General features: G+C 34.7%; 2 protein-coding genes and 1 pseudogene across 2 annotated transcripts; 1 reads left to right on the top strand and 2 right to left on the bottom strand.

Annotated features, from left to right (window-relative positions):
• Nucleotides 1–1832: 1832 nt before the first annotated feature.
• Nucleotides 1833–4091, bottom strand: LOC114195323 (annotated as a pseudogene).
• A 7384-nt stretch (nt 4092–11475) lies between these two features.
• On the top strand, nt 11476–15264 carry LOC114195321 (LEAF RUST 10 DISEASE-RESISTANCE LOCUS RECEPTOR-LIKE PROTEIN KINASE-like 2.1). The gene is made up of 4 exons (XM_028085741.1): nt 11476–12402; nt 12932–12970; nt 13515–13538; nt 13946–15264. The coding sequence occupies exons 1-4, from the start codon at nt 11583–11585 to the stop codon at nt 15157–15159; spliced, it is 2097 nt and encodes a 698-aa protein (XP_027941542.1). The 5' UTR covers nt 11476–11582; the 3' UTR covers nt 15160–15264.
• Nucleotides 15265–15461: 197 nt separating this feature from the next.
• Nucleotides 15462–18130, bottom strand: LOC114195326 (rust resistance kinase Lr10-like). Its single transcript, XM_028085745.1, has 2 exons — nt 17320–18130; nt 15462–17187 (listed from the first exon to the last, which is right to left on the bottom strand). Exons 1-2 carry the CDS (start codon nt 18023–18025, stop codon nt 16055–16057), a joined length of 1839 nt encoding a protein of 612 aa, XP_027941546.1. The 5' UTR covers nt 18026–18130; the 3' UTR covers nt 15462–16054.
• Between the last annotated feature and the right edge of the window lie 3988 nt (nt 18131–22118).

Below are 22118 nucleotides of genomic sequence, written 5' to 3'. Positions count from 1 at the left end.
ACCCAGACAGGCCATACAACCTAGACTGACCCGTCGACCTAGACGGGCCCAACAACCCGGACGGGCCAGACAACCCGGATGGGCACGACGACCCGGATGTGCACGATGACCCGGACGGGCCCAACGATCAGAACTAGCCTGACGACCCGGACGGGCCCAACGACCAAGACGGGCCCGACTACTTGGACGGGCACGACAACCCGGATGTGCATTACGACCCGGACAGGCCCAACGACCCAGACGAGCCCAATAACCCATAAAGGTCTCATCCAGTCTCCTCTGGGTCACTGGGCCCATCTGGGTCATTGGGCCCTATTTGGGTCATCGGGCTCGTCTGGGTCTTTGGGCCCGTTCGGGTCATTGGACCCGTCTAGGTCGTCAGACCCTTTTGGGTTGTCGGGCCCGTTCGGGTCTTCTGGCCCGTCCTTGTCATCGGGCTGTTCTGGGTCATCGCACCTGTCCGGGTTGTCGGGCCCATCTGAGTTATCTGGCTCGTTCGGGTCGTCGGGCCTGTATGGGTCATCGGGCCCGTCCAGGTCGTTGGGCCCGTTTGAATCGTCGGGCCCCGTAGGAGCTTTGGGCCCGTCCGGGTCATCGGGCCCATCCGAAGTGTCGGGCTCGTTCGGGTCGTTGTGCCCGTTAGGGTCATTGGGCCCGTCCAGATCGTCAAGCCTGTCCGGATCGTCGGGCCCGTCTGGGTCATCTGGCCTCTTCGGATCGTTGGGCCCTTAGGGGTTGTTGGGCCCGTCCGGGTTATCAGGCCTATCCGGGTCGTCGCGCTCGTTCGGGTTGTCTGGCCCGTCCGGATCGTCGGGCTCGTACGTGTCGTCGGGCCTGTCTGGGTCGTAGAACCCGTTTGGGTTGTCGGGTCCATACGGGTCGTCGGCCCGTTCGAATTGTTGGGTCTGTTTGGGTCGTAGGGCCCATCCACCTCGTCGGGCACATCCGAGTTATCGGGCCCGTCTGTGTTGTCGGACATGTCCGGGTTGTTAGGCCCGTCCTGGTCGTCGGGCCCATCTTGGTCGTCGGGTCTGTCCTTGTCATCGGGCCCGTCCGGGTCGTCGAGCCCGTCCGGGTCATCGGACTCGTTCGAGTCGCTCGACTTGATCTTTGACTCTGACTTAATGTAGTATTATTTGGGGGACTAATCCACCTTAATCCTAGCCCTAACCCACTGGAGAGGGGACTTTGGGGGCTGGAACTTTTTTTTGATCCCCTTATTTAGGAGCTCCCTATAAGGGACTTTATGAAGAGTGGGCCAGGACTGACCCATGAACTAGGGACCGAATTGACATCTCTAATTATATTACATTTATTGATGAGAAAATTCATTGCTAATATCCATGTCAAATTATCGATAGATCACAATTTTGTTTACCATAAAAAAGTAATCCATAAAAAATAAAATTAATTGCGGATTTCTGCTGTTACTAACGAATAACTGGTCATCAATAATATTGGATTTTATTGTAGTATTCCTAAACAATATAAACAAATATAAAAAAGAAAGTATATTTAAGAGTATTTATTTTAACAACTTCGAAAATCCCTTCTATAATCATACACGTTAAGTAAAAAAAAGAAAAAAAAAAATATATATATATATATATATATATATATATATATATATATATATATATAAATGAAATACCTGCAAATATAGAATTTCTGTTTCATGATACAAAATTATACAAATATTTATTGAGCTACTATCCTGTCTTACAAACTATTCCTGGGACAAGAAACGTTATCATCATGGATCAAAACAAATTTATTGTTTAAACTTTTTATTATCATCTAAATATAATATTTTATTATTAAGTTTAAGGAAATAGTTGTTAAATATCCTTTTCCCATTGTATTTGATAGATCATGTAAATTACAGCCGTTACTTTTTCTACGGAGTAAAATACAACTCTTACTTAATCTACAACTTAAAATACTCAGTTTTCTTCCTATGATAATAAATCAATAAAACACATCTTTATTAATGTAACTATTCTCTTATTCATGAATCGCTTCCAACTCCAAAGGTCTTCTTGCTGAAGTGAGACTAGCAGTAGTTGAAGTTGTTGAATGAAATGGATTAGGAGGCACAGTTAACTGATCTTCCTCTTTAGTTTCTAGCATTTGTATGACAGATTTCATGGATGGGCGGTTCACTGGCTGCCATTGTATGCACCAAAGTCCAACAATGGCCAACTTCTTCGCAATTTTAACATCATCTTCATCCTCAACATGGATATGTACGTCTCCATCAACCAGGTTATAAATCCAATCTGGGTATAGAACATGGATATTTTGTGGGGATGACGTGTCTACATTCTTCCTTCCTCCAACCATTTCTAGCAACAACATTCCATAACTGTAAATATCTGACTTGTAGGACACATTTCCAAAGTTCCTGGAGAAAACTTCCGGTGCAATGTATCCCAAGGTTCCCCTAGCAGCCGTCATGGACACCAAACTTGGATTCTTGGAACACAATTTGGCTAATCCAAAATCAGAAATCTTTGGAGTGAAGTTGTCATCAAGCAACACATTGCGAGGATTGATGTCAAAGTGAATAATGGGATGATTACAACCTTGATGAAGATACTCAATCCCTTTAGCTATACCAAGAGCAACGCGTTGCATCTTCTCCCATCCAAGGAAATTGTCCTTGTCATCGGGTGGAAATATAAAGCTTTGTAATGAACCCTTTGGGAAGAAATTGTAGACAAGAGCACGATGGATTCCTTCGGCGCAAAAGCCTAGCAAACGAACCACGTTGATGTGGTGGATTTTCCCCATAATTCCAACTTCATTGATGAACTCATTCCCATCTCCGTCAGTATTATTGATGATCTTCACAGCCACGAGAATCTCATTCGAAAGTTTTCCTCTGAAAACAGCTCAGTGAGCTCCTTCCCCTAGTTTTTCTTTAAAACCGCCGGTGATTCTCTTGACATCGGCGTATGTAAACCTTGTGGGCTTTTCTGCCCTGTAATCCTCTAAGAACTTGTCCACTCTTGCTTGGTCTTCTTCCTTCTCTCTAAAATAGCGGAAAGTCTTAAAAGCCACAATGATCAGCAGGCCCAAAAGAACTGAACCTACGATAACTGTTGGAGACTCGATTAAAAAGAGTTAAGAGATATGAAAAGCTTTAACGAAGTAGTGTGCAAGAATCTGATCTTACCTGTAGTAGAAACAATAAAAGATCTGAAATTCGTGATTCTTTTCTGAAGGCTCCTGCGGTCGTAGCAATCAAAACATTCGATAACTTCAGTGCTGTTGTTCTTCCATTTACATATTTTACCTTTTTTGCACGCAGTACAAGCTGGTTTGGACCATGTCAACGTCAGCTGATTCTGTAGCATCTCCAATGCCGAGACGGTAGCAGCAGGGACGTCGAACATCTTTGAACAGAATGTGAGGTCCCATTCTAAGACACTTGCTTGAGAATCAGTAACGTAAATCGGACAGGAGTTCATATCTTGGTACGATCCATATTGATTTCTGAGTTGTGTATTCCCAACTGAAGAACAGTCAAAGAAGCTCAAGCTGCTTGATACGGTAATGTAATAATCTTTAAAAGAATTGAAGTGGTTGAGAAGGGTTTTTGGAAGGCAATTGTTGGGGTCCTTCAAGTAAATTTGAAACTTTTTGTAGTCAATGTTTTCGACCTGGAGTTTTATGGTAGGGAGCACAAACATGGTGTTGTTTTCTTGAGTACAATACAGACAATAGCCAGGATGAGCACATTCATGCATCCCCTTGACGAGTTGGAAGGGAAATCTAATAGGTGGTTGGTTTGCCCCACAAGACAATTCCTCGCACTCGTTATTGTAGCTGCTACCTTTGATAGGAATGAGCTTTAGGGATAGCATCAGTGTGATCAATATGCCATAGCCATGGAGAGACAGTAGACTAGGCTTTGACATCTCTAGTGTAAACCGTGCAAGGCTTTATTTTCTTTTGCGATAAGAACCTTAGATAACCAAACTCGGAGAATTTTCAATTTAAGTTTACACAATCAATGAATCTTTGTTGTTACATTTAGTTCAGGAATCAAGAGAGAAGCTACAGTCAAAGTCAGCGCAAGTCTGCGTCTTAACATTAAAATATCATCGCACAACTTTTTATAGAGAAAAATATTGTACCTGCGTGCAGCGTGATCAATATAGAATTAATTAGGAAGGGCACCACTGAGTGGTTTATTTTGTTCTGGGAAGAGAACGTGATGACAGACAGAAAGACACAGAACGTGCATTTCGGCTGTGAGGATCAAAAGAATTACTGTTCACTTTTTGTGGTAAGGAATTCGAATGCAAGTTAAATTAATGTATTTAATTAAAGAAAGCCTTATATATCTCCTTTAATTTCTTCAGCAATCTTTAAATTTCTTCAATTCTCATCATACATCATAACTATTTGTTTACCAATTATTAGCAAAACCAACTGTCTATTGTTAAATCTAATAATTTGAGATATTTCCACGCAAAGCTTTCCATGTCTACGTTTATTCATTAAATTTGTTTTTATGGTTTACTTGAACTTAGAAAAAGATATATGTTTTAACAGTTCTACAAAATAATAACTTTTAAAACTTGTTAATGGGTATAACCTTTTATGGCATTATGTAGTATTCTTTGTGTTGGAGTGATAAAAGAAATTCTGAAAATGATATTTTCTTTCATTTTCAGAGACAGCAAAACGAACATGGTTACAGGGGCTACCTTCTCGAGCATGTAAGAATAGTATCATCCTAATTTACCTGCCCTTTGGTCATGAGAATAATAAGATGAATTGATTTTGATGTTTAATTTATTACTATATTCAACAATATACTTCAAGATAATTTATTAACTCTAAAAATGTATATAATTTGATGTTTATGAATAAAACATTGTAAACATATTTTATTTTTTAATAATAATACATCTATATTTGTCCCTTTTTCAATTGTAAACATATGTTATTTTTTAATAATAATACATCTATATTTGTCCCATTTTCAAAATATTTTGTATGTGGGCAAACATATTTAATATAGATTAGTACAATCATAAACTTTTACTTGTCACATATTTGAAACTATGACTTTGTATTATCTTATTAACCTAATTTAACAAATATATGTAAAATGTGAAACGGTTACCTAAAATTGACATAACCTTTCATTTTAACCCTTTATAGAACATTTTCTTTTTATATTTTATTTTTGACATCTAAACGCTAATTTAGACTAGACGAACTTGACTACGTGTAGCAACATATCAACTAAATTCATTTACTTTTCTTTTAATGTTGTTACTATTATTATTACTACTAAGTTGATACTTAGTATGAAACTTTAACAAACTATCAAATTTTAGAAACAAAATTCATCCTTTATTTTACCAAATATATTACTTACATCTCATGTTATAATTAACTTTCTTATCAAACATATATGTTTCAGGCAACTTAATTTAAGTATATTTTTCTTGCAGATTATTTTGTGACAGGTGCTTGCCAAGGTTAGTCCTGTACTTCTTTATGATGGCTTTTTACTAGAGGATTATTATAATAATTTGTATAAGTACATCTAATAAAAAAATTGAATCTTAACAAACTAGATTTCACACTCTTAAAATAGTGCACTTTTATTATTTAAAACTATTTTTATAATTATTATACTTTAGTTTTTGGCATGCATTTTCGTCACTTTAGGGTAGATAAGAAAACTTTTAAATAATAATTAATTTCAGTAATAAAAAATTACTATTTTGATCAATTTAAATATTACTTTATAAAATAAAAAACTATTGATTGATAAAATTGTCAATGTTATGAATAAGAAATTATATTGTGGCTTTGACAAAATATATGATATATCAATGATGATAGCTCGTGGGATTGTTTATCTCCACCATGGATGTGAAATGCAAATTTTGAATTATGATATAAAGTCCCACAATTTTGTTTTTTAATCGGCAAAAATAAATAAATTAAATTAATGAGATAATCGGGTTACCTCAACCCATATACACAATACAAAAAGAAAACAAAAAAAGTCTTAAGGTTTCCTCTCCCATACTAAGTCTACTGTGCATAAACCTGACATTCTCAAATAACACAAAGGTTAAGAACATTGCATGTCCATACATACAAAGCAAATACTAGACCCTATTACAAAAACATGAAAAAATTGATTGAACATAACAATCTCATACGCTTTTGATCCAATACTGCTAGTGATTTCTTTCATGTATCAACCAATAGATGCTTCATTCATGCTTGTTTCCTGAAAACTGCTACCTAACAGCCATGTTCCAGCACCCCTGTAAGCTACAACATGCTTATTACACAACCTGCAACCAAACTGCAAACAAATCCACAATACCTCCGTTTGAATTGAACCTACATGCACAAGTATGTGAGCCCAAACTTACTTGATTAAAGTATATCATAACTTGAATAACAGGTGAGCAAGTTTTAGCCTAGACAAGGAGATCTAGAAGACATATTGTTAGAATAGTTTACCCCTTAAGACTAAAAACGACTTATAAATGCATTGTTTGAAGGCAAGTGATCGGGCTAAAACACCAATCAAAGTAAGAGAATGTTGTTTTTGGATACTTAGTTGTGATCCAAGCCCAAACCGTTACTTGTGCTAGGGTAAATACTTCCTCCACATCAATTTTACAATGCCTAAAGATAGAGTTATTCCTATGATTCCATATATTCCTTATAACTACCACCCACATACATCTCCAAACAATATTTTGTTTGTTGTTCAACCCTATAATGTGAAACTGTGAAAAGTGCTCTTTAGCACAATTTTGTGAACTAAATTTATCCTAGACCAAATGTCACACTTGTTCCAAATTTGACTAGTCACCGAACAACTAAAAAACATATGTGATATTGATTCTTCTATAATTCCACACATTACACACATATTGTTTCCTAAAGTCATTCCTCTCCTAATAAAGTTGTCTTTTGTTGCAACCGTATTGATAAAAACTCGCCAAGCAAAATGTTGAGCACTTGGTAATGCTCTGCATTTCCAAAGTTTTACAAACTGGTCATTGTCATCCATTATATTTCCATTATAAAACCTCTTATATGTTGACTTTATCGTGTACTTTTTTGATTCATCTGCTTTCCATAACCATTCATCACTCCCATTTCTGTTGGGTATACTCTCTTGTATCTCTTTCATCAATTCTTCCACCAGTTCTTTCTCCCATTCAAACCATTCTCTTCTCCATACCAAATTCCAAATCCATTGGTTTTCGTTCCAAAACCCAACCTCCCTCAAAGTGGCATCTTTTAAAACTGAGTTAGATAAGAGTCGAGGGAATCTATGTTTTAAAGGTAAATCTTTTGTCCACACATCTTCCCAAAACTTTATTTTATTTCCTAATCCTCTATTCCATGTTACATTACTATCAAACCAATTACCCCATTGTCCTCTCCCACAAACTTTCCTTATATCTCTCCACCACCATGAGTCATGTGCACCTTCTTTTGTCTCATTTAGGGCTCTCCAAGACCCGTACTTTGATATTATAATATCTCTACACAGACCTGGTTCTTCATTCACTAGCCTCCATTTCCATTTGCCAAGTAAAGCGAAATTAAAAAATCTCATATCTTTTAAGCCTAGTCCACCCTCTTCCTTAGGTTTACACATTTGCTCCCACTTCACCCATGCAATCTTCCTCCCCTCAAACCCCCATCCCCATAGGAAATGCCTTTGTATTTTAACAATTGCATTCAACACGCTCTAGGGCATTTTAAAGATTGAGATGAAGTATATAGGAATATCATATATTACAGATTTAATTTAGGTGACCCTTCCTGCAAATGATATGTGTCTTCCTTTCCATATAGCTAATCTTTTTCTCATTTTTCTTAGCATCACTTGCCAAAAATCTATTTTTCTATGATTTCCCCCAACAGGTACTCCTAAATAAGTAAATGGTATGGTCATAGTGTTGCAATTTAAAATGAGTGAGAACCTTTCTATGTCACTTAAGTGCACTCCTATACCCCTTATTCTACTTTTATGGAAGTTGACCTTTAGCCCCGAGGCCAATTCATAACATCTCAGAATACTTTTTAGAGCCAAAACATTTTGTATCATTGGTTTACACACAAAGAGGGTATCATCAGCAAATATCATCATGCTTAAGGAGAGGTCTTTATGCCCTACCTTTACCCCTTATAGAAGGCCCTTGTTTTCTGCCTCCCGAATTGCCCCTGCTAGCCCCTTAGTCACAAGCTTGCCTTAGCCCTTTTTGTTGTTTAAATTCCTCTATGAGACTACCATTAACTAAAACAGATATAGTTGAAGACTTTAGACATCTCCTTATCCATTTGATCCATTTTGAACAAAAGCCTAATCTTCCCATTATATACATTAGAAAAGCCCAATCAACCGAGTCATATGCCTTCTCAAAATCTACCTTTACTATGATACATTTATCTCTTTTCCTCCTTACATCATCTATTACTTCATTTGCAACCACCACACTGTCTAATAAACCTCTATCCTTTATAAATGCATATTGTTTTTTGTCTATTATCTTATGTATAACTTTTTGTAGTCTCTTTGCTAAAATTTTAGAGATGATTTTATATATACAACCAATTAATGAAATAGGCCTATACTCCTCCAACCGTTGGGGATTTTCAGTCTTAGGTATAAGACTAATAAAGGATGCATTACTCCGAGTGGGCTAATTACCACAACTATGAAAACAATTGACAACCCTTAAAATGTCCATCTTAATAATATCCCAAGCTTGCTTAATAAAATTGAAATTAAAATCGTTTGGCCTTGGGCTTTTGCTACTGTCACAATCCCATACGGCTTCCCTAATTTCCTCTTCTAAAAATCTACTAATCAATAGATTGTTATCCTCCGATTTAATAAGTGGGAAGCCTATGTTATCTAGCCTAACATTCACATTAGAATCCTCACTGAATCTAATCCTAAAGATGTTCTTTATCTCTTCTTTTACCTTTTCTGGCTCTTCACACCATTCATTATCAATTACCAAACCCATGATCATATTTTTGTCCTTCTCCATTTAGTAACTCTATGAAAGTATTTAGTGTTCAAGTCTCCTACCTGTAACCATTTGGTTCTTGACTTTTGTTTCTCTAGAGCTTCTTGTCTAAAGTTTATTCTTTTTAATTCTGCAAATAAATTACACCTCTCTACCGTACCTTCATCATCTAGACTATTTTCTTCATCTCTTTTATCTAGATCTGTTATGGATGATATAACCCTTTGCTTAATCTTATTGATGTCCCCAAAAATCTCTTTATTCTAGATTTTCAAATCTTGCTTAAGTCTCTTTAATTTCTCCTTTAGGGTCCAGATTTCATTTCCATTTACCTCATATCTACCCCAACAACATTTCACTATTTCCATAAACCCTTTCTCTGTTTGCCAAACATCTAAACTTCTGAATGGTTTCAGACCCCAATCAAACGTTGTATTTTTAACTATTAGAGCACAATGATCAGAAACTGTTCTGTCAAGTACATATTGTTTACTTTGAGACCATATGTCCAACCATTCTTTCTACACTAAAACTTTATCTAACCTACTCTTAGCAGTCCCATTGACTTTTTACCAAGTATACTTTCTTCCAATCATGGGTATATCTAAAAGTTCTAAACTCTCAATGAACATGTTGAAAGTGACAATCTCTCTTCCATCGTTAGTTTTTGAGTTAACCCTTTCCTCTCCTCAGATTTTCTAATTGCATTAAAATCCCCCAACATGCACCACACCTTGTTAGCATCACCTTTCCTACTACTATATAATTCTTTCCACATTGTTTTCTTTTCAAAATATATGCAAGGGGAGTATACATTCACAATAGTTATAGGTTGTTTCTTATCACCCCACTTCCTTTCTAGAATTTTGTATCCTTTACTAGATTTAGAATTTGATAATGAAAAGTTTATGTTCTAAATTGTTTACAAACCTCTGACCCCCCTTTCTGATTCGTAATGTTCCCACTACACATTATTATTTCCCCAAATTGCGTAACATTTATCTTTTGTTATTGTCATTGTTTTCATCTCCTGAATACATACCATGTCAACCTCCTCTTTTCTTATGATTTCCCTAATATATCTCCATTTTACAGGACCTCCTAGCCCTCTGATATTAAAACTCATGATCCTCATTGATCCTTTTCTTTATACCCCTCTTGTCTTCCATCAAGATTGAGCTTTGTTTTATATACCTATTTCACTCCTATGATGTCTTTTCCCTTAGTATAGTTTACGAGCTCCCAAGTGTTATTCTTCTCAATCATTTTAACCTCTTCTTCCATAGCCTTTAACCATACGTTTTCATACAAGTTAGGATCAATCATGGCCATATTGCAAGTTTCGTATCGTCTTCGAGTATGAAGGTGAAGAAAGTGTACCTGAAGCTTTTGCCTCTTCTTCAGTTTCTTCTTGATGTTGTTGTATTGGAACTAAAGTGTTGCTTTTAAAAGCTTTTTCTTCTTCCTAATTCCAAGAAGTCGTTTTGTTGTGGACGAGATGTGTACTCCCTTTCATGATCACTTCTAAGTACTTTTATTTGTTTTCCATTTTGTTTCTTGACAAGGGCCTTGAATTTCTTGAATATTCCAAAGACTTCTAACTTTTCCTTTAAGAAATAGACTCATGTTATTTTAGAGAAGCCATCAATGAAGATATGAAATACCTATGTCTCAAATTCTTTTTATTCTTATTAATTCAAACTCTTTTCTTCCAGAATGAAGTTTAATACTACCTACCTATTATTCTTGGAAAGATTGTGTCATTAACTAACCACATAAAGTATTGACACCACTTTCAACCCAAAATCTTAAGGCGATGGGTTTATGGGCCTTGATCCTTATATGGTGCTCTACTTTCCCATTTCTGGTCAATGTGGGACTTAGACTCACACTTTAGATTCCTAACAAATCCTTTTACTTGTCTTCTTTCAACTCTTTTTACTTAGTTGCAGAAAGAGTGGAAGTGTTTTCTAGAATAGTGATTTTTTCATCTATAATGTCCCATTATTCTAGAATTTACCCAATCAATATATCGTTACATGAAAGAATTTAGTCAAAGTCAGCGTAAGTATGCGTTTTAACTTTTAAATTTCATCGCACTACTTTTTCAAGAAAAAAATATTATACCTGCAGACTGCGTGATCAACATGGAATTGACTTGGAAGGACACCACTGAATGCTTTGGTTTCTTTTTTGAAAAGAACGTGATGACAGACAGAAAAACACATGTCGCGGATTTTTCTGTACGTTTATACAATATTTATATTTTTGTTTCGGTCTAAGAATTCGGAGAGGAATCACGGATAAAGTCAGTTGAAATCCGCGTTTTAACTTTTAAATGTGATTACGAAAATTTTTAAAGCGAAAACAGCGTGATCGATGTGGAATCGCACTATAGGTTTTTCATTTATAAATTTCGTGCAAGTGCAAAATCCAGATAGAGTTTCCTAGTAAAAAAATGTAAGCCTGCGTTTAAACTTTTAAATATTGTCACGCATATAATCCCATTGTCCGACTCCTAATGACAAGTCTCCAACCATGACCATATGGAAAGATATGGTGTTATTGGTGATGTTCTTGCTGTTTGTAGTCCAACAAATATGTGCTAGGAATGAGCAAGAACACGCCAGTGATTGTCTCCCTTCTTCCTGTGGGAAAATCGCAAACATAAGTCGACCATTTAGATTGAAAGGTGACCCGGTACATTGCGGCGACAGAAGGTATGAACTGAGTTGTGAAAATAATATTACAGTGTTAAATTTGTATTCGAGAAAATATCATGTGCAGGCAATCAACTACATTAATTTCACACTCCGGGTGGTTGATCCGGGAGTTGAAGAACAAAGTTGCTCCTCCCTTCCTCGCTATTTCTTGTCTCGATCCAATTTCAGTGATGCTTATCATGCTGGCGATATGGATCCATACCGAGCCACCCTAGACCAATTCTCTGAGGTTGGTCCTCACCGGAAGAGTCTTTTCCAGCACATAATATACTTGAATTGCAGCCATCCAGTGAGTGAGAATTATAAGTACGTGAATACTACTCCGTGTGTTAAGTGGGAGTCGAAAGGGTATATGTATGCCATTGCTGGCGACTTAACATCAGCGGACTTTGAAGTTGGTTGTCGTATAAAGCTGCTTTCTCCGACGTCGTGGTGGGGTTTGGACGCAAATAAATCTTCCTACACTATGATGAACTCAGCGCTACTTTATGGATTTGAGATTTCGTGGAAAAATTTCGCCTGTGAGGATCAATGTCACTCACCATATGGCGACTGCTATTTCGACTCTTCCACCCTCAAGCTTCGATGTTTCCCCTACTGCAACGATATATTCGGAGTACTGGAAACCAAATGTGGTAAAGGAATTCATGTTCAAGTTAAATTAATATTTTTAATTAAAGGAAACCTATTATTTATTTATATATATATATATATATATATATATATATATATATATATATATATATATATATATATATCCTTTAATTTGTTTGTCAATATTTAAATTTCCTCAATTATCATCATACATGATAACTCATTATTTACGAATCATCATATATATATATATATATATATATTAGGAATCCAAGTGTGAGTCTAAGTCTTACATTGATCAGAAATGAGAAAGTAGAGCACTATCTAAGAATAAAGACCCATAAACTTATTACCTTCAGGTTTTGGGTTGAGAGTGATGTCAGTATCTTATGTGGTCTCATTGGTGTTTGTTATCTCCCCAATGATACCCTTCCTTGAAAACCTAACAAAATATATATATATATATATATATATATATATATATATATATATATATGACATGATACTCAATATTCTTGGTCTCGGAGTGATAAAACGAATTCTGAAAATGATATTTTCTTTCATTTTCAGGTACCGGGATATGGTTACAGGTGCTTGCTTATCCAGCATGTAAGAATCGTGTAACATGAATTGATTTTTTTATGTTTTATTACTATAAATATATACTTTTACATAATTTATTTTACTCTAAAAACATATATAATTTCTTATTTATTAATCATGTATTAAAACATTTCTAAACATGTGTTACTTTTCAGTAAGAATACATGTATATTTGTCCCTCTTTCAAAATATTTTGTATGTGGGCAAATATATTTAATATAGATTAGCAGAATCACTCACTTGCATCGGTCACAATTTTAAATAATGACTTTGTAGTATCATATTATCCGAATTTAACAAATATTTTTCAAATATGAATGTTACCTAAAATAGACGTAACCTTTTATTTTAACCCTATATAATACAAAAATATTAATATTTTATTATTGACAAAAAAAAATAATTTATGTAGACGAATACTAATATTGAGATGACATTGACTGAATATGTAACATTAAGAACTGAATTTATTGATATAAGTTAGAATTAACTTTCTCATCAAACTAATATTTTTACGCTGTTTTCTGATTTCAGTATATTTTTCTTGCAGATTTTCTGAATAACATTTATGCAGGTGAGTTTTCTACTTCTTTATGCTACAAATAATATTAGTATATGCCGGCTTTTTACTATTTATTATAATAACATCAATATGGTAGTCTCAACCATTTCATATATTAAAAACTTCGAATATTAAGAAACTGGATTTCACTCTCTTATAAAATCGTTCACTTTAGAAAATAAAGTTTAGTTATTGATTAAAAATGAACAATTGAAAATTGTGATCAAATAAAAGATTTATATTTAACAAACTTTAAAATTAATTAAAATATTAATATAATTGATTTTTTTTTTAATTATTGATATTATACTTTGAAGTACACAAATGAAAGAATTAGATTTATATGCGCCTAAATATACATATTTCTTTCTTTATCATTCGTTATTGAAATACAGTTACATTCCTGATTTAATTTTCAGCACTGCTTGAAGCAATACAAGGAAACCAAAGATTTGATGAAAATCTCTATCTTGAACCAGCATCGTTCATTATAGGACACTATGTTCTACCAGTATTTTTGTTAGTGAGATTTTCGTTGGGGGTGACATTACTTATTATGCTTTTGACATACAAGTGGCGGAAAAGGCATTCTTCAATATATGAAAATATTGAAAATTATCTAGAACACAATGAATTGGTGCCTATTAGATACTCATACACCGAAATCAAGAAGATGGTTAGAGGTTTTAAAGAAAAATTAGGTCAAGGAGGCTATGGTTCTGTATTTAAGGGAAAGTTATCTTCTGGAACTTGTGTTGCAATAAAAGTGTTAGGTAAATCAAAAGGTGATGGACATGATTTTATAAGTGAAGTTGCTACCATTGGAAGAATACATCATCAAAATGTAGTACATTTAATTGGATTTTGTGTTGAGGGTTCAAGACGTGCTCTTGTTTATGAATTCATGTCCAATGGATCTCTTGATAAAATTCTTTTTTCTAAAGATAGAAATATAGATTTCGGATATGACAAAATATATAATATAGCAATTGGGGTAGCACGTGGAATTGCTTATCTCCACCATGGATGTGAGATGCAAATTTTGCATTTTGATATAAAGCCCCATAATATTCTACTAGACGATAATTTCAATCCCAAGGTTTCTGATTTTGGATTGGCAAAGTTATATCCGATGGATAATAGCATTGTCACCATGACTGTAGTGGGAGGGACAATTGGATATATGGCTCCAGAATTATTTTATAAAAACATTGGAAGAATATCTTATAAGTCTGATGTTTATAGTTTTGGAATGCTTTTGATGGAAATGGCAAGCAAAAGGAAAAACTTAAATCCCCACGCAGAGCATTCAAGTCAAGTTTACTTTCCATCTTGGGTTTATGAAAACATTAAAGAAGAGAAAGATATAGAAATGGAAGATATCACTGAGGAGGAAAAGAAAATAGCAAAGAAGATGATTATAGTTGCAATTTGGTGTATACAAATGAATCCAAATGATCGTCCTTCCATGAACAAAGTAGTGGAAATGCTTGAAGGAGATATGGAAAACCTAAAAATCCCTCCAAAATTTTCTTTATATCCATATGAAGTCACAGAAAATTTCAAACACACAATAGCAAGTGAATTTACTAGTTATTCTAGTTCCTCTATGAAAATTGCAACTAACAAATAATGTTGGATTATGTACCATGGTTATTTGATTTCATCCACCTTATTATGTACATTTGTCCTATAGTTAATCATTTGTATACATTACCCTCCCTTTCAAAGTTTAAAATATTGGTTTCTAAATTTCAAAATGTGTTTAGATTTCTACTTCAAACTCCATCATCACAAAAAAGTTTATCAAAATTCAAGATCTATAAATCAAATAATTAAAAATTACTCTTCAATTTAACGAATTTGTGACTGTTGAATGTTAATATGATTGATTAATTTTTATATCATATTTCATCTTTCTTTGACAAATGAGACAAGATGCAAACTAATCCAAGGAGTTGCAACACTGGCCAATGGCAAGGACCAATGTTACTTTCTTTTAGCTTTGTAAATGTGTAAATAAGTCATTTCTTTAGGCCAAGCTCACATTTCTTTTGGAATGTGTATTTTGGCCATTTTAGTGTGAGAACCTTAATTTTATTAAAATAAGGTAGACTCAAATAAACTTAATAGACAAATGTGGTTAGAAAAATAAGTCTTGTACTATTATTCTATTTTTGGTTTCTTTTTCTTTATTTTTTATATTAGTTTGATGTATTGAGTAGTTACAGGCACTTACTTTTGCTTTTTTATTTGTTTCTTTTGTACTTATATTTGATTTTAATGGAGTTTGATCGATGTCCAGTTCTCATGAATTCTTGTGAGTACATAGAAATCAATTCTCCTGTATACTTTGATATTTTTGATTTTTAAATATATATGTTTTTCATCAAAACTAATCAAAATGGATCGTTGAAGCTTAAGGTGAGAAGAAATAAGAAAGTTGATTAAGAAGCTTACATGGTTAATATTATCATAGTTGATCAATCTTAAAACTCCTTTAAAATATGTAGATAACATTTGGAAACCTAAAAGTGATCGACATTGTTTTCTTCTATTTCATGAATAACCTCCAACTCAAAATTTTGACGTCTTGTCGGAACAACAGTTTTTGCTGTAGAAGAACCAGAAATATGAAAAGGAGAAGGGGGTGCTACTAACTCATGTCCATCCCCTTCAAGCATTTGTACCACAGTTTTCATGGAAGGACGATCCGCTGGGTTCCATTGAATGCACCAAAGTCCTACAATGGCAAGTTTCTTGGCAATTTTAGCATCTCCCTCATCCTCAACGCTAATTTCCATATCTTTTCCTTCCACCAAGTTGTGGATCCACTCTGGGTACAGAATTTGGAAACTGTCCTGAACTGAAACATTTGTATTCTTTCTTCCTCCAACCATTTCTAACAGCAACATTCCATAGCTGTAAATGTCCGACTTGTATGACACATTACCAAAGTTCCGAGAGAAAACTTCAGGGGCAATGTAGCCCAAAGTTCCCCTGGCTGCAGTCATGGACACCGTGCTCTGATTTTTGGGACACAACTTGGCTAGTCCAAAATCAGTGATTTTTGGGACAAAAAGGTCATCTAGCAAAACATTGTGAGGATTGATGTCAAAGTGAAGAATTCTATGATCACAGCCAAGGTGGAGATACTCAATCCCTCTGCCAATACCAAGACTAATTTGTTGCAACTTCTCCCAACCAAGGAAAACATCCTTCTTGTCCGGTGGAGCCAAGAATCTCTGCAACGACCCATTTGGAAAGAAATCGTAGACGAGAGCACGGTGGAACTCATCTGCACAGAAACCAAGCAAGCGAACAATATTAACGTGATGAATTTTCCCAATGGCTCTCACTTCATTTATGAAATCCTTCCCATCTCCCACTGTATCTTTGAGTATCTTCACAGCAACAAGAATTTCACGGGAGAGCATTCCTTTGAACACTGCTCCATGAGATCCTTCCCCTAAACCCTCACTAAACCCATTTGTGATTCTCTTGATGTCAGCATAAGTGAACCTGGTAGGCTTCATTGCCCTGTAATCCTCCAAGAATCTCTCTATTCGAGTCTGGTCTTCTCCTCTCTTCTCATAATATTCATACGCATAAAACAATGCCTTGACCAGTAGCAGCAAAAGTATCAAACCAACTACTACTCCTGTTGTTGAAAAAATAAGTTAACAAAAGTGAATAACAATTTAAGCAAGGATCACATACAGTTCCAAATGTGGTTGGTGGAATCAACAAAATAGAAAAATCATAGCATAATAGTCGCTGTAATACTGCATACCTGTAGCAATGTGGACGACAGTTGACGTGGGAATCCTTTTTGTTCGGCAAGCATAACATTCAGTTGCACCGTTAGTACCATTCTTCCATTTACATTTTAGGCCTTGTGCTTCACAGTATCCACAGTCAGGTTTGGACCATTCCATAAAAAGCTTCTGCTGAAAATACCAAGACCACCACCATTCCACGGAAACATCTTTCAGCTTCGTGCAGGATACTAATCGGGGGTCAACGACGTCGTTGTGGGATTCTAGTAGCGAAATAGGGCACGACAATGAGTCGCAACGGAAGAAGGAAACGTCAAAGACGGGAGGAGGACGACCAAAATATTTGACGAATCGGAATGGAGAGATGGACGCGTTGTTGAGTTTCAAGAGTAGATCAGCAAGGCAATTTTGGGGGTCATATATTTCAATTAGCGTAGATTTATAATCAATTTTTCTGACAAACAATGGTATTGGAACAGCAGGCAGCTTCAGCATGGGCTCATTTTGTTGGGAGCATAATAGACCGAATTCAGGAGGGTAGTCGGTGGTGTGATTCAAGTTTTTATTTCTGAGATAAAATGGAAATTCAATACGAACGTGACCACATTTATCCGCGCAGAGGTTCTTGGCCGTTGCAGGCTTCACTACCAGAAACAGCAACGTCAGTAGAAGAGACAGTTTCTGAAAATTGAGCATTTTGTGGTTGTTTTGCAGTTTCATGTTGTCTTTCTTGTCAGATCAAGTTTAACATGGCCGGGTTGCGCCGGCTGGGTGTACAGGAAACTCCGCTTGTCTTATTGTTATTCAGTGAATTTAATAACTTATTGGTCTAAATTTTCTCTTTTAAAAAGAAAATGTCAAGACGTGGTATACTTTTAAATGAACAAGCTACTACAGTGAAATGACCCGTTTCCAGTCCTGTGGCTTGTGTTTTGGGTGTGATGTTGGTGGGATGAATTAACATGATATTTAAAGTGCATCGACTGACAGGTTTAAATTTAATTTTTATTATAAAATCAAATTTCAGGATATTATATAGTTTTAAATGAATAAGCTAGTTTAATAATCAGTGTGAATAACCTTACAAATAATATTTCAAGACTTTTGTTAAACTAAATGTTCAATAATTTTGTTGAATTATATGGTAACGTGTTTAATTATATGGTAACGTATTAAATGTGATTATATACATATAGATAATTACATATTATTTAAATTGTGAATACGACGACCTGGAAAATAATCTAGGTAATAATGATTTTTTAAAAATGACATTCAATTATTTTATTATTTAAAAAATAAAATTATAAATAGAATTTTTTATTAATCGAATTTCATTTTATAACAATCTCTCTACAATTTTTTTAAAACATTTTTGTGCATTGTCTCTAGATCTTTGACTTCATACTTCATTTGTTTGAAGATTGAATACACCATAAGACTCATATCATTGAGGTTTACAATCATATCCGATTATAATCTTAAAGAAAGTAAGTTCATCTTTTTCCTTTTTTGAGTCTTGTTAGTAAATTTGTTGCATATAATTGTGTATATATTTGCATGTGATTATAAAGGGCTTAAGGTGAATTTTTGTTTGGTTAGGATTGTAAGGATGTGTTCTAATTGTTGATCAGAGTTTTCTGTATGCAGGTAGAACAACCTATGTGAGGTAGAGTTTGCGTGAAATACCTTTTGAGTTTATAAGTGTCTATCTAGGAAAGGGAAACTAGTAAATTATAAGAGAGCTAATTGAATTTGATTGAGTGGTACCAAGCATGGTTTGATTAATATGATAAATATGTGATTCTCGATCTTTAGACATAGTACATTTTAAATTAAATACTATCTAAAGTTTAAAAATAAGAAATGTTAATTAAAATAAGAAATACATTTTAAATTAGTTATTGTATGTGATGTTTTGGAAGACTCCTTTTGCGTTAGTGATCATTAGACAATTCACTATAAATATTTTTAAAAAAATCTTGAAATGAGATTCAAACCTCCCTTCTTATGTTTGGAATAAGGGTGGACAAAAAATATAATTTTCTTGATTCAATCCATCTAAAATTCATTTTATTAAAAATCCAATCCATTTTAATGGATCTGGATTTCAATCTAATCTACATTTTATATATTTTATGGATTGAATATCCATTCTATAAATCAAGATTTTTAAAAATGGTTAATCCAAAAATTCAATCCAAATTTTCAATTTAACTTTTAGTTGGACTAGGCTAAAGGTTGAGATGGATTAGACTAAATTCAAACTCAGATGGACTTTGCTTGACGACTTGTACGGACCAGGTAGGCCCGATGACCAGAATGGGTTGGGCGGGCCTAAAGACATGAATGGGCTAGGCGGGCCTAACAAATCGGATGAGTCGATTGGGCCCAAAAACCTGAAAAAGTCGAGTGAGCTCGATGACCCGAACAGGCTAGTGGGCTCGAAGACCCGAACGGGCGAAGCAGGCCTGAAGACTCTGATGGACTGGGATGGTCCGGCCCGACGACCTGTACGAACTAGGCAAGCCCGACGACTCAGACGGATTGTGGTAAACGACCCGTACGGACCGGGCAGGCTCGATGCTCGAATGGGCCATACGGACCTAAAGACCCGAATGGGCTGGGCCGGGCGGACCTGACGATTTGGATGTGTCGTGACTGACGACCTGAGCAGGCCTAAGACCCTGATGGGCCGAGCGAGCTCGACGATCCGGACAAGTTGAGTCGTGTTGGCTTTAAGGACACAAATTTTAGAAAATTCAATTTAAATTTCTTTTATAAAAAATGAATTATAGATTTTGAACTTGATCCAAATATTTGGACTGGATTTAAATCTTAATCCAAATATTTGGATCTGAAATTTAAAAAAATCCAAACTAATTTTGATGAAAAAATGAGTTTGGGTCAAAAATCTAATACAATTATTTGGATCTAAAATGGATGTGAATTGGATCAATAAAAATTCAATCCATGTCCACCTCTAGTTTTTGGGACATGCTTTTCACACATCATGTTGATGTCGCTCTAGTTACACATATGACCAAACTTCAATTTAATCAAAGATTCTCTTGTTGATTTTAGCTTTGCGTGATAGGATTAAACTAAAATGTATATTTGAAGCAAAACAAGATTGCGTTTTCATTGAAAATCAACGGTAGATTGCATTGTTCAAAGTATTATTGGATATCACTCCAAGTTTGTTTGGCTGATGAAAAATGTAGAACTCTCACTTGCATATCCTTTAAAGAGAGTTCAAAAGTCACGAAATAAAAATGCTATCTTTCGGAAGCCACATGACATGCGCAATGGATCCTGTCAGGGGTTTCGGAATGTAATCATCTACAAAATTATATTTTGTTCTTGTCATGAAATGTCATTTTAATCACTTTCTTTCATGAACTATAATTGTTTTCACATAGAGTATTAAAAGAAATACTAAACTAGGATGATAGAAAGAATGAATGTAGTGATAGTTGGATTCATCCATGACCCTACACTATGCCATTTCTTAGTTCAAATAACAACTTTAAAATGTTGTCTAAAGTAAAAAAAAAAAAATTGTGGTCTTATTAATTAGAACATATTTATCTAATCTCTTTGTGATCAAGTTCATGATTGAGAATCGAACTCGTGACCTTAAATGTCATACCAAATTTTGGATTGAGCGCTTAGCACTAAGTCAAAAGCTAAAACTAATAATTAGGTTGCACCTCTTCTACTTAAGATTATAACAACTTAAGTGTCATGATTTGATTGTGACTTGGTCCACCTATCTTCTACCATGAGAAAATTGATGCACCTTACAATAATTTAATTATTATTTTGTCACATGATGTTAATTTAAAAATATTTAAAGTTAAATTACCACAATTTTAAAAATGTGGTCTAAACTATCCACATTTTAACAATTGTTGCTTATAACTATCAACATTTTTTACTGTATTGCGTGAAACAAATAGGAAACATTTGTTGTATGCTCTTTAAGTTTAAGGCAAATAAAACTAATTATATAAGCAACAATAAAAAAACCGTGGCTTATTCATATTTTATGCAATGTTTTTTCATTTATTGCCATGTCAGCGTTGCCTAATAGGTATGAAGAATAGCTTATAGTAGAATTGAGAAGGAAACAACACAATAAAGATACCACAATTTTATTGTTTTTCCCACATTTTTCATTGGCAACATTTAAACAAAATGTTGCCGAAATAATCAACAATTTATAAAATGTGGCCTTTAGCAGTTTTAAGTCACACTTATATATTTATGGTCTTTTCTACGTTTAGACAACAATTTTATACATGTGGGCTAGTAGTTCGGTGTGGTCTAAAGTAAAAAATGGTGTAGTGTTGATAGGAGAAAACAAAAGAAAATAATAGGAATGAATGCCCAAAATTAATACTGATCATAGCATAATATGATTAAGTTATAAAAAAAAATCATTAAATGAAATACATGTTTATGAAAAAAATATATATATATATATAATAACAACATATTAATAAAATTGAACATTTCTAAAAATTTAAATAATTAATTATATTTAATATTTAAGTGTATTTAATTTTAATCCTATAAAGGATCACCTATCACTAGTGTAGAAAGATGATTTAACTTCATCTAATAATAGGCTATAGTTTCGAGATATACGAATCCTTTCAAAACGTGGTGGTATTTCCGAAATTATTTGCATAACTATAGGCTTTGGTTTGAAGATAACAGAATACCTTAACCTCATGAGTATAGGTTTTGGTTGAAGAATAAAACTATCAGTGAGAGATCTTGACCACTAATTTTGGGGAGCCAAAAT

The sequence above is a fragment of the Vigna unguiculata genome, chromosome 8, assembly GCF_004118075.2.
Source record: "Vigna unguiculata cultivar IT97K-499-35 chromosome 8, ASM411807v1, whole genome shotgun sequence".
Taxonomy (NCBI): domain Eukaryota; kingdom Viridiplantae; phylum Streptophyta; class Magnoliopsida; order Fabales; family Fabaceae; genus Vigna; species Vigna unguiculata.
Note: the sequence above shows the minus strand (reverse complement) of the source record. Positions and strands in the feature narration are given on the sequence as shown.

What these genes read in the sequence shown, in the direction of transcription:
- LOC114195321 (XM_028085741.1), top strand. Translation starts at nt 11,583, where the DNA reads ATGACCATATGGAAAGATATGGTGTTATTGGTGATGTTCTTGCTGTTT. An exon ending in AGTACTGGAAACCAAATGTG is followed by an intron (nt 12,403 to 12,931) that starts GTAAAGGAATTC and finishes TTTCATTTTCAG; the next exon opens with GTACCGGGATATGGTTACAG. An exon ending in GGTGCTTGCTTATCCAGCAT is followed by an intron (nt 12,971 to 13,514) that starts GTAAGAATCGTG and finishes TTTTTCTTGCAG; the next exon opens with ATTTTCTGAATAACATTTAT.
- LOC114195326 (XM_028085745.1), bottom strand. Translation starts at nt 18,025, where the DNA reads ATGAAACTGCAAAACAACCACAAAATGCTCAATTTTCAGAAACTGTCT. An exon ending in TGTCGTCCACATTGCTACAG is followed by an intron (nt 17,188 to 17,319) that starts GTATGCAGTATT and finishes TTTCAACAACAG; the next exon opens with GAGTAGTAGTTGGTTTGATA.